The 12,862-nt window shown below is 36.3% G+C and overlaps 1 protein-coding gene across 1 annotated transcript; it reads left to right on the top strand.

Moving 5' to 3' along the window:
• Nucleotides 1-2: 2 nt before the first annotated feature.
• LOC138328487 (protein YIPF6-like) lies at nt 3-10,968 on the top strand. Its single transcript, XM_069275318.1, has 7 exons — nt 3-139; nt 5,048-5,161; nt 6,281-6,359; nt 6,797-6,839; nt 8,485-8,616; nt 9,729-9,886; nt 10,598-10,968. The coding sequence occupies exons 1-7, from the start codon at nt 65-67 to the stop codon at nt 10,714-10,716; spliced, it is 720 nt and encodes a 239-aa protein (XP_069131419.1). The 5' UTR covers nt 3-64; the 3' UTR covers nt 10,717-10,968.
• Nucleotides 10,969-12,862: the final 1,894 nt, after the last annotated feature.

The raw sequence follows: 12,862 nt of genomic DNA, 5'->3' as shown, positions 1-12,862 counted from the left end.
CTTTCAGAGCACCTCGTGGTTTTATCACAAAATTGTGAGATAGGTCTAGAAACTATCCGAGTGTATGTTTACTCGCGCAACCGGAAGTAGGGAATTTCTCATCATGGCTGACGTGGAGTTCCACGGCCAAGATCTCGAGGTTAGCAAACGTTTTTGTTTTCATTTGGTGGTTTTATGATCTAAGAATTATTTCAGAATTTATCTTCTGTTATTATTACATAATGTGGTGCTACAATTGAAGGCACTCAACAAGGTTTCTGGTTGTATTGTTGGCAACGGGACATTTCACTTACCGGAAGTTTGTCAAATGACATTTTACAAAATGAGTTTGACATTTAGTTAGCCAGTTAGGCCTAGCTGTTTTCTCATCACGTTTTCCCTATGACTGACATGTCTAGTAAAGCCTAAGCTTTGTCATTTTGTCAAATGAAAAGCTTTCAATGTACCTGTATTCTAATATGAATTTAAGGCAAAGCCTCAGACTGTCAGAAGAGCGCAGCTACATGTAAAAGATTATAACATCATAACTTTATATTTTCTATATTTTTTCTACGAAATTAACAATGAAATATTTCACTGACATTGCACATACTATCGATAGTTAGAAAGAATTCAAAATAATCTAAATATAATAGTTCAATATACTTCAATTTTGTTTTTATCAGATGCAAATACCATCAAAAATTACGCGCGTGAGTCTGTGCCGTCATATTTGGCGTCAGGTTTTGTGACGTCACTGCTGACCGTGCCGTGCGCACTTGAGAACATACACAGTATATCTTGGACCAGAACATTTTATTGCGTTGTTCTTGTATATGTGTAAATTAAAACTACTTACAGTAATTTTAAAATGTATTCTAATAACACATTTAGTCTAGTACAGAAATTTCAAATCTCGTCGTGCTGATAACGAGAATTAAAACATGGCTGCCTTTATGGAGGCGCGATACTTTTCCCGCGGGACACAATTTCGAAGTCCAAGGGGTACTGGAAAGTATTGGAATCTATATGCTCACACACGTGTTATGGTTAGTAGAGCTTCGCTCTACGCGGCCTTCGGCTCTACGCGGCCTTCGGCCAAATACGTTGTACACTAGTATACAGTACTAGTACTAAGTAAATGCTGAAATGGAGAATGAGATGAGAAGAGAAACTATTTTTTGTGTCAAACCTTGCTAAGCTGCTATGAAAAAGACACATTGCTATCGACTGTCGAGTGCCCTGACTAGATATCAACCAAGCAAAAAACATGATTAACATACAGTATAGATTTAAAAGCCAAACTCGTCAGAAACATATATGTTTCTGCACTCGTGGATCTGCTTTTTTGGAATCCCTAAATCCATACATTATGTAGTTGTCCGGTGTCAATTAAAGTAGAAGAGCAGGGAAAATATGTTATTCTGATACTAACTCCCTGTTCAGGTTCACCTCAACATGTCCCCAGTGGTTAGCCTGCAATCAGCATCTTGCCTACGTGTAACAGGAGAGGAGAAAATGTAGCGGCCAGACCAACTTTGAACCCGGGACCCTCCAAACACTAGCCGAGTGCTCTACCGACTGAGCTACCTGGTCAGTCACCAATGATCGACCCTGTCCAATTCTGCTTCCTCCTTTCTCGAAGTCTTCGAGACTCTTCCAAACACCACCAATGTGGTTTATTTAGTTGGGCGCCAATTCTGTAACAGGAGAGGAGAAAATGTAGCGGCCAGACCGGGATTCGAACCCAGGATCAACACTCCGAACACTAGCCGAGTGCTTTACTGACTGAGCTACCAGGTCACCGATGATTGGCCCTGTCCAATCCCGCTACATACGAAATCTGTGGTGTGTTTGATTCCCCCAGAAGTATAAACAGCTAACAATGGTATTTCCCCCATGATGGACCAATTCTAGGCCAGGGGTCATGCTGATCATGAGGTGACCCCCAAATGGAGCGTTGTTAGATATTGTATTGGAGCAACTGACTCTGCAAATATCATCAATATGGCCAATGATGGTGCCTCAATCATGACTGGAAAGAACATCAGTGTTGGAGCCATATTCCGAAAGAACCACAGTCCTTGCTTGATCCAAGTACATTGTGAAGCACATAGACTTGCACTTGCTGCCGGACAAGCTTGTAGAGACATTCCCTTGTTTGAAGAGTTTTAGAGGAGCCTGAAGTTGATTTACAGGTATACATACTTCCATAACTCTGCTGTGCGCTACAATCAACTCAGAGCTGTGGAGGAACTTCTTCAGGATGACAACATGCGATGCCTGTCCTTGAAGGAACCAGCTAGTTTCTGTTGGCTTTCCCTTGAAGCTGCAGTGACCGCCGTCTTGGATAATTACCCAGCTCTAGTGTTGACATTGGATAGTGATTCTGCTAAGGGAAACACTGCAGGGAATGCCGAGGCTAAGGGACTGTACAACAGTGTCAGAACTGTTACATTTGTGCTCAGTACCGCTTTCCTCAAGGATGTTCTGTCTTGTATTGGGAAACTTTCCAAGGTATTTCAATGAGACCATGTAGATGTCGAGACTGGTAGACGCCACCCTGGAGAAGTTGGAGTCCCTCAAGGCAGACAATGGGCGACATCTTTAGGACACCTATATAGCTACAACAAACTCCAGCAGCGTGAAGGATTCTACCAGGATGCAAAGATTCAGGACCGCAAATCCATGAGGATACAGTTCCTAACAGAGGCAAACAGATACCTGGACAAGCTGTGCAAAAACCTACGCAACAGGTTTGATGAGGAATCTATGGGCAAACTCAAGTTGTTGAACACTGTTGAACCCAAACTGCTTACCATCATCTGCCTCTGGAGTTTCCGACCACGGAAAAGAAGAGCTTCAAGGTCTGATTACCTTCTATGGAGGAGAAGACCCACTGATTAATGCTGAGCAACTAGAAGATGATTTCCAGCAGTTCAAATGTGTGTTGAAGTGTGTGTTCAAGGAAAATCCTTAAAGCATTCATGTGTAGAGATCATTTACAACTACTGAGATGTTTTCCCAGACTTTTGTACATTACCTAAGATTCTCCTTGTTGCTCCAATGACATCAGTGGCTTAAGCTTGTGAACATGGATTTTCCTTCCAGAACAGATTGAAGACCAAGGGAAGGTCTTGCTTGAAGCATGAGACACACAGTGACGAAGCTCATCAGGATCACCAAGGAAGGACCTAGTGTGAAAGACTATGACCCTACTGCCAGCATTAGGAAGTTTGTGAAGGCCAAACAGAGGAGGAAGTAAAATTGTCAGTGAAAAGAGACTTTAAGTGCATGTGAAATAAATTAACTTGTTTGAGTTTATGAAGATATTGATGAATTTCATATCATAGTTTTTGTAAAAGTTACCTATTAACTTAGTTTTAAGTTCAAGTTTGAATTTAAGTTCAGAATTTTAAATTGATGAATGACTTTGATCTGAGCTGGCTGTTAGATTAACTTGAATATGGATATTTACCAGGTATTTGAATGTGAATGTGAATGGAAATGGAAATTAGTGCTTATAGATTAATTATAAATTGAATATTTAAATTAATGTGAGATTGAAAACTAGTGCTTGTAGATTAGTTAGAATATTTTTTGAATGTGAGAATGTGAGAATGAAAACTAGTGATTATAGATTAATAAGAATATTTATTTGAATGTGAGAATGAAAACTAGTGCTTGTAGATTAATTAGAATATTTATTTGAATGTGAGAATGAATGAAAACTAGTGCTTGTAGATTAATTAGAATATTTATTGAATGTGAGAATGTGTGAATGGCACCTAGTGCTGATAGCTTAAATATTTGTTGAATGTGAGAATGGATAGTGCTGATAGAGATGAGAAAATATTGATGATATTTGGATTTTAATATTTATATAATTAAATTATTTGAATTTATATACATGTTTTTTGTTTTTTTTTTAAATCTTAAATCATTTTCATCTCTTACTTACAAACAAGATCTTTGCTTTTAATTGATACAGGGAATGGCAAATATGACACTATATTAATTAATAAGATCTTTGTTTAACTTAAGAAATGAAAATGATTTATCATAATGACTGTTTCAATCTTCTGACATATAAAAAGCTCTTCTGCTGTATGAGAAAAGTTGAAACATGATAAAGACTAGAAAAGTAACGAAATTGATTGAAACAATCACGAAAACAACTTGACATCATCATTGCATTTGAACATAATTGGTTGATGAAATACATTTGATCCCTGACTTTTTGACATTTTAAGTTTTTGACCCTCAGAATTTCAATTTGACCCTCAGGATTTTCATGTTATAGGTCACTGACTCTTGAGATTTTCAGCCTTCTGGATGCCCTAGGCCTGAGCATATCGTAAATCATTGTATATATGTAGTGGAGAGATTTACAAGCCTAGTTTTAATTAGATTGATATTAAACACTATGAAAATCATAAAAAGCCACGTACACACAGACCCCCACATTTTACACTACATTGTTTGCTACACTTTCTCCCTCTTTTTTCTGGTTTTAATTGACATACACATTATGTATCTAGGACAAAATAATACTAATACCGTATTCGACCCAATAAGCGCCCAGGGCGCTTAAAAATTGATAAAAATGAAAAGGTGCTAATAAGTCAAAATTATTGCAAATCTATACCGTTTTATGTAATTATGGTCCTTATTTATTCCTGGGCAATTGAAATTGAGGCCTCAAAAAGGGGAAGGGGTGCTTATAGGGACATTGGCGCTTATCGGGTCGAATACGGTATGTAAATGCATATGCATGCATATATAGTGCTAGTATATGACTATACCCATTAGCATGTATAGATGAATACAAAATTAACTAAAGAGGAGAAATTAATTTAAATTTAATTAATTAATGTAGCAGCTAGACTGGAGTTCTCTATATAAATTAAAAAGATGATGGCATATTGACTATTGTTGACCAAGTGTGCTGATCAATGAAGCACTTCCACTTGTAATGAGATATCAGACCCATGTATGTTACTGTAATTGTTCATGAATTACCGTTATGTTGTCTTACAGACAGTAATTATATTAATTATTTTCTCAGCACGGACTGAATGATGTATCGTTGGAAGGGGAGATAACTGTACCGGGCTTGGCTCAAACAGAAGATGATGATGATCATTTCTCTACACTAGATGAACCTGTCAAAGACACTGTGGTATGTATATAACAACAATGATGTCATTTTGTATATAATATGGAAATGAAACCTGTCTATAAAGACCATATTTCTATCAATGATTTTTATAGCCAAGTGGTTTTTAATAATAATAATAAACTTTATTTATTGAGGATGGATTTACATGTTAAGACAAAGGCTTATCTACCACATGGTCCTCCTGTTAGTAAAACACAATATCATTTGTTAGTTAAAACAGCAGACAAATCCAGCAAATTTATAAATATTTACAAAAAATATCACAGAAACTATACTTAAAGTTATATAATCACAAGTGGGGGCCGCGGTGGCTGAGTGGTTAAGATGTCTTGACATATTACCACAAGCCCTCCACCTCTGGGTCAGGAGTTAAAATCCCATGTGAGGCAGTTGCCAGGTACTGACCACTGGTCAGTGTTTTTATAACGAGTACTCTGGCTTTCCTCCATCAACAAACCTGGTACATCCATGCATGACCTAGCTGTTAATTTTATATATAATAGGACATTAAACTAATAAAACTAAAAACCTCTTATACACAGGTTACGTTGTTGAAATTGAACTGTTATGAAAATGGTCTGATTAAACTGGTGGTCTTTATACAGAGGTCTACCTGTGTTGAAATTGAACTCTCGTGAGCTTAGCTTCTTGAGACATTTTTCTCTTTTAATCTTGGTGAAATAAATGAAGATATCAAGTCATCATAAAATCACATATACCGTATTCTCTGTAATTAGCGCCCAGGGAGTTTTAAAATTGTAACAAAGAGAGCGCTTATTAGGGAACCAAAATGTATGTTGAAGACAAAAAAAAACCACCATATCTGAAGTCTTTCCATACTTATGGGACATTAAATGATAATCTGTGACACTAAACATAATATATTGCTTCTTTCCTTTTAGAATTTATTATGCCGTGATTCATATGTTGAGAATTTAATATAATGTAAGATACAATGCCATTGTTATAAACATCATACAGTTGTAATGTTTAACATCATTTAATCCATGGGATGGGGGAATTTTATAACTTCAATTCCTTCTCTAGAAGAGGGGATAGGCGCTTACATGGATAGGGTGCTAAAAATACAGTATTCATAATTTTTTCTACATCATTTAGATGCGAGATGTCAAAGCTGTGGGCCAAAAGTTTTTCCATGTGCTATATCCAAAAACAAGTCGAGCTCTTCTAAAAGAATGTAAGTACATCTTACAAGTGCAGATGTCATCTGATACTTACTTTGACTGCAGGGGTCATCAGTTCAGAGAATGCTTACCTTTCAGAAACACCTGGTTCTTATTTCTTTGATCAGTTTACAAGGAGTCTCTGTACAAATCATTGTTATTATGGTAAATTATATTCTTTGCACTTTTAATTGATGCTGGTTTTGGGTTTCAACTTTGGTATAAAATTTTATGTCACCATTCAACATTTTTATACCAACTCATATTAATTTGAGATGGAATAATTTCTAAAAGCCATGTATGTTTATTTATTGATTTAATTTAATTTTGCTGCTAATATGGGAATTTCCATTATTTATCTTCTACTTTGTAACCTGTTGACCGTAGGTTTATCATATCGCTAAAGCTTGATTAAAAATAAAATAATGAAATGAATTTTGTTTGCTTCCAGGGGATCTATGGGGGCCACTGATACTGTGTGTCTTTATGGCAATGTAAGTATGAATGCAAAACTGAAGAACTTTAGCAAACATATGTTGGCATATTGCAGATTTTAATCAAGCAAGCAAATGGTGGAAAACTGAAGATCTTATGCAAAACAAATGTTTGTAAATTGCAGATTTTCAGCAAACTAATGTTGAAAAATTGCAGATTTTAAGCAAACAAGTGTTAGTAAACTGGAGATCTTCAGCAAAAAAATGTTAGCAAATAAGAGATAGCAAACAAATACTGGTAAATTGGAGACCTTAGATATGAGCAATCAATTTCTAAAACATTAACTGGAGATCTTCAGCAAACAAATGTTGTGCAAATTGCCTATCCCCAACAAACAAACTGTAGCGGTATTGGACTGGGTCGATCATCGGTGACCAGGTAGCTCAGTCGGTAGAGCACTCGGCTAGTGTTCAGAGGGTCCCGGGATCGAATCACGGTCTGGCCGCCACTTTTTCTCCTCTCCTGTTACAGAATTTGCCCCCGACTAAATAACCCACGGTGATGGTGTTTGGAAGCGTTTCGTATGTCTTCAAGGCGAAGACTTCGAGAAAGGAGGGAGGAGTGTAGCGGTATTGGACTGGGTCGATCATCGGTGACCAGGTAGCTCAGTCGGTAGAGCACTTGGCTAGTGTTTGGAGAGTCCCGGTTCGAATCCCGGTCTGGCCGCTACATTTTCTCCTCACCTGTTACAAAATGTTGGCAATTTTATATAGCGGCATTTCTATCAAATTTTTACATATATATACAATACACTATTATAAAACATTATTACTCATACCATTAAAAAGTTGATATGTAATTTATGTATCAATCTCAATTAAAGTTAACCCTCTCTATAAAGACCACCCAAAGGACCAAGAAAATCATTATCTTTATAGCTAAATGGTCTTTATATATATACAGTTCAAATTGTGTTGAAATTGACAATTCAGATCCCTGAGAAAGTAGTCTTCATAGAGAGGTGGTCACTAAGGCACTGCCTTCCAACCTTTCACCATAATACAAAAAGTAAAGTTGAAATCACACCACTTAAATATGTATTGAAATAAAATTGAATATTAAAAGTGCAAAGAAGATACTTTAGTTGGTATTGTCTTAAATTTTTTGCACAAGCAAAGAAAATGGAGATTTCAGGCCGCACATGAGAGTCCCAAATCCAAAACCTGATACATCAAACGGGCCGAGACATTTTATACCTGGGCACAATAGATGTAAACAAACATGTAGACGAACATGTTGTGTTAGTGTTATTTTGAACTGAAGAAGGCCCTATAGTGGCTGAATATATATTCCATAGGAATGATTTTGAATTTTTGAATTTATTTTGGCCTTTTATTTCGGATTATTACATTGTAATATACTAGCTTTATACCGTTTTTACCACATTACAAAACTCAATAGGTCTATGATATAAGATGTAACATATTTAGATATCAAATGACTAATGTAAAATATAGAATTCCTGGCCAGAGTGGTCTTGCATGTCCCAAATTCATATCAATGTATTGTCCAATACATCTTGATATATTATATATTATGTAACTATATGTCTAAATATAGTGTTTCACCTCCAACTGTTATGTAAAAAATACCGTGTGCTACATAAATTTTTCTGTTTTATTCATGTACTTCTGCCTGTGGTAGGATGCTCCAGGGCTCGTCCGAACATCTAGACAAGATGAACGATGGTGGGCCACAGTTCGCTGAGGTTTTTGTCATCTACTGGGTCGGAGCGGTGGTCGTCACACTCAACACAAAACTTTTAGGAGGCAACATGTGAGTTAAAATTTCATGTTATTTTCACATGAAATTCATGTGAAGAAAATGTCCACATGAAACAAAATTAATTCATCTGAATAATGTCACGTGAAAGGCCCTACATATGAAGTTCATGTGAAGAAAATTGCCTGTGTACATGTAATACATACAGGTATTTAATATAAAACAGACAGGTGAAAGAAACTTTGAATTATATGATATGCCATTGCATGACATCTGTCATCTGTCTGTTCTTCTGTCCATTTTCTTTAATCGCTATATATATAAAGCTACTTGTCATAAAGTAATGGATTGATTTACACTTAATTTGGTTATAAACATCCTTGGAGGAAGGGGATTAGAGATTGCATATATGGTGCCTCTGACCCACTCTGGGGCTGGAAGTGCTGGGCCCAAAAGGGGAAATAAGAAGAATTTCTTTAAATCGCTACTAGTCATAAAGTAGTTGATGTATTTAAAATCATAGTCATGATTTATACAAACTCTGCTCCCCTCTATTTCTGACCATATGTGGTTACAATCCATGCAGAACTCTATGACTAGTATTGATTTATCTTTGCCCTGTCGTCTATTGGGCCCCGCCCCTCCTGTCCCATTTCAAGCTTTTGAAAAGTGAAATGTGAAGTAATGTAACCATTAAGATAATTTTCCAGGGATATTATTTGTTTTCCTGCATGACCTGATTCGTTCAATCATATAGATTCACTTCTCTGATCACCTTTCTGTTTCAGCTCATTTTTCCAGAGAGACATTGTGTCCTTGGTTACTGTGTGTTTCCCTTGGCGATGACCTTGACTTTCTGTTTCAGCTCATTTTTCCAGAGTATCTTTGCCAATGTTTACTGTGTGTTTCCCTTGACGATGACCTTAACTTTTTATTTCAGCTCATTTTTTCCAGAGTATATGTGTCCTTGGTTACTGTGTGTTTCCCTTGATGATGACCTTGACTTTCTGTTTCAGCTCATTTTTCCAGAGTATATGTGTCCTTGGTTACTGTGTGTTTCCCTTGGCGATGACCTTGACTTTCTGTTTCAGCTCATTTTTCCAGAGTATCTTTGCCAATGGTTACTGTGTGTTTCCCTTGACGATGACCTTGACTTTCTGTTTCAGCTCATTTTTCCAGAGTATATGTGTCCTTGGTTACTGTGTGTTTCCCTTGACGGTGGCCTTGATTATTTGTCGTATCGTCCTAATCGCAGCCCAAACTACACCATTGTTTATCATCAGATTCATCACAGTTGTAGTAGCATTTGCTTGGTCCACTTTTGGTAAGTTTAGAAAAATAAACTTATAGATATTATTTTAGTTGCAAACCAACTTCTTTTGCACCTTTTACTATACTTATTTTACTATATTATTTTTGCAAATTTCGCAATCAACTTAAATTCGCAAAAGTTAATAGTCGCAAATTCATATCTGCCACAATACTAGCACAATTAGATTCAAAAGTATTTTCATTCAATATTAAATCAGCTCTCAGCAAAAAAAGCTTTGAGATTGAAATTGCGAAATTTAGTAGTCATGAAAGAAAGTTGGTTTAAAGTCAATTTGAAAAGGAGTTTGCAAAGATTAGAATTGAATAGAAATTCCTAACAAGATATATGCTGTAGATGATATTTCGTGACAATGAACTTTCACGAATGTATTTTGATTTGCAAAAGTATATTGCATGCAAAATGAAAGTAATTAGTTATTTAATCATTCTAAATGTTAATTAGTTGTTTTATTCATTTTACCTGTTGATTAGCTGTTTTGACCATTCTACCTGTTAATTCGGTTGTTTTATCTATTTTACCTGTTACATTATTTTACATTCTAAATGTTAATTATTAAGTTTCTTTATTTATTTTACATGTTGATTAGCTGTTTTGACCATTCCACCTGTAAATTAGTTGTTTTATCCATTTTACCTGTTACATCGTAATTACGTAGTTATTTTGATCATTCTATATTTTAAAAATTTTCGTTTTCTATTTCAGCTTCCACAGCGTTCCTCGCCGACAGTCAGCCAACCAATAGGAAAGCCCTTGCCGTGTATCCAATATTTCTGTTTTATTTCATTATCAGTTGGTTAATTATATCTCACACACATACATAGCAATAACAGGTTTAGTTTGTATTTGTTTTATTGTAGATATTTATGTTTGGAAGTTTTCATGATTGTAAATATTATTTGATAAATATGGACTCATTTTCATTGTAAATATATTATTTAATAAATCCAGGGTTATCTGTGGTGTGTGTTAAGGTATAAAATATATAATTGAGTAATAACATGCATTCTGAGATCTCTCGGAGTTACTTCCCTTTCTTTTACTTCATCTTGGCTGTTTTCAGTTATACAGTTGGACCTAGTTTTCAGTTATACAGTTGGACCTAGTCGTTCATTTATGAATTAAAGACAGATCTTGTGTTTTTATATTGTTTTCATGTGTGAACCTCACGGGCCTGTATCATAAACTGCAGGTCCGCCTGGATTGGTACTGGTTGTTCTGAATAAATGAAAAACAGCCCAGTACTGACGGGATGAAACAAGGGGAAATAACTCTGATAAATCAGAATGATAATATGGGGCTATTCACTTTTTAAGAATCATTTACATTCCCATGAATTAATTTCTATGTTGAACAATGTCTCTTCTCTACAAATGAGTATAGTTTATATTCATCAAGGATTCTGTTTGCTTTTAATAAATGAACATATGTCATTGGTAACAAGTGTTTCCATTTTCATTACCAGCAATAGACAACTTACTTATTATATTCCTGTGTTAAATTGTAGATAGAGTGGTAACATAAAATGCACTGTAGATGTGGATTTATACAATGAGAAAAATTTACACGAAGAATATTTGAGCATGAAAATCACTAGGTTAAACAGGGCCTTTGGTAAACTTTTAAGTTAACAAAGACTCAAATTCATGGATATTATAAGAAAGCATATAGAACAAAGTACATTGTATGTTGGAAAAATAAACATTCCTTGCTTTCTCTGCAACAGATCAAGGCCAAATTTTGATAGCGAGCTTCCTTGACAACACCTACCATACAGATCAAGGTCAAATTTTTGGTAGCGAGCTTCCCTGACAACGCCTACCATACAGATCAAGGTCTAATTTTGGTTGTGAGATTCCTTGACAACACCTACCATACAGATCAAGGTCAAATTTTTGGTAGCGAGCTTCCTTGACAACACCTACCATACAGATCAAGGTCAAATTTTGGTTAGTGAGCTTCCTTGACACCACCTACCATACAGATCAAGGTCAAATTTTTGGTAGCGAGCTTCCTTGACACCACCTACCATACAGATCAAGGTCAAATTTTGGTTAGTGAGCTTCCTTGACATCACCTACCATACAGATCAAGGTCAAATTTTGGTAGCAAGCTTCCTTGACACCACCTACCATACAGATCAAGGTCAAATTTTGGTTGTGAGATTCCTTGACAACACCTACCATACAGATCAAGGCCAAATTTTGGGTAGTGAGATTCCTTGACAACACCTACCATACAGATCAAGGTCAAATTTTGGTTGTGAGATTCCTTGACAACACCTACCATACAGATCAAGGTCAAATTTTGGGTTGTGAGATTCCTTGACAACACCTACCATACAGATCAAGGTCAAATTTTGGGTTGCGAGATTCCTTGACAACACCTACCATACAGATCAAGGTCAAATTTTGGGTTGTGAGATTCCTTGACAACACCTACCATACAGATCAAGGTCAAATTTTTGGTAGCGAGCTTCCCTGACATCACCTACCATACAGATCAAGGTCAAATTTTGGTTGTGAGATTCCTTGACAACACCTACCATACAGATCAAGGTCAAATTTTGGGTTGTGAGATTCCTTGACAACACCTACCATACAGATCAAGGTCAAATTTTGGTTGTGAGATTCCTTGACAACACCTACCATACAGATCAAGGTCAAATTTTGGTTGCGAGCTTCCTTGACAACACCTACCATACAGATCAAGGTCAAATTTTGGTTGTGAGATTCCTTGACAACACCTACCATACAGATCAAGGTCAAATTTTTGGTAGCGAGCTTCCTTGACAACACCTACCATACAGATCAAGGTCTAATTTTGGTAGCGAGTGAGATTCCTTGACAACACCTACCATACAGATCAAGGTCAAATTTTGGTTGTGAGATTCCTTGACAACACCTACCATACAGATCAAGGTCAAATTTTGGTTGTGAGATTCCTTGACACCACCTACCATACAGATCA

The sequence above is a fragment of the Argopecten irradians genome, chromosome 7 (genome assembly GCF_041381155.1).
Source record: "Argopecten irradians isolate NY chromosome 7, Ai_NY, whole genome shotgun sequence".
Taxonomy (NCBI): Eukaryota; Metazoa; Mollusca; class Bivalvia; order Pectinida; family Pectinidae; genus Argopecten; species Argopecten irradians.
The sequence above is the reverse complement of the archived record's forward strand: the minus strand, read 5'-3'. Positions and strand labels throughout refer to the sequence as shown.

Bases quoted from the DNA above. Each gene is read 5' to 3' on its own strand.
- LOC138328487 (XM_069275318.1), top strand. From the start codon at position 65: ATGTTTACTCGCGCAACCGGAAGTAGGGAATTTCTCATCATGGCTGAC. The intron at 140-5,047 runs GTTAGCAAACGT...TTATTTTCTCAG, and splicing joins TCCACGGCCAAGATCTCGAG to CACGGACTGAATGATGTATC. The intron at 6,840-8,484 runs GTAAGTATGAAT...TGCCTGTGGTAG, and splicing joins CTGTGTGTCTTTATGGCAAT to GATGCTCCAGGGCTCGTCCG.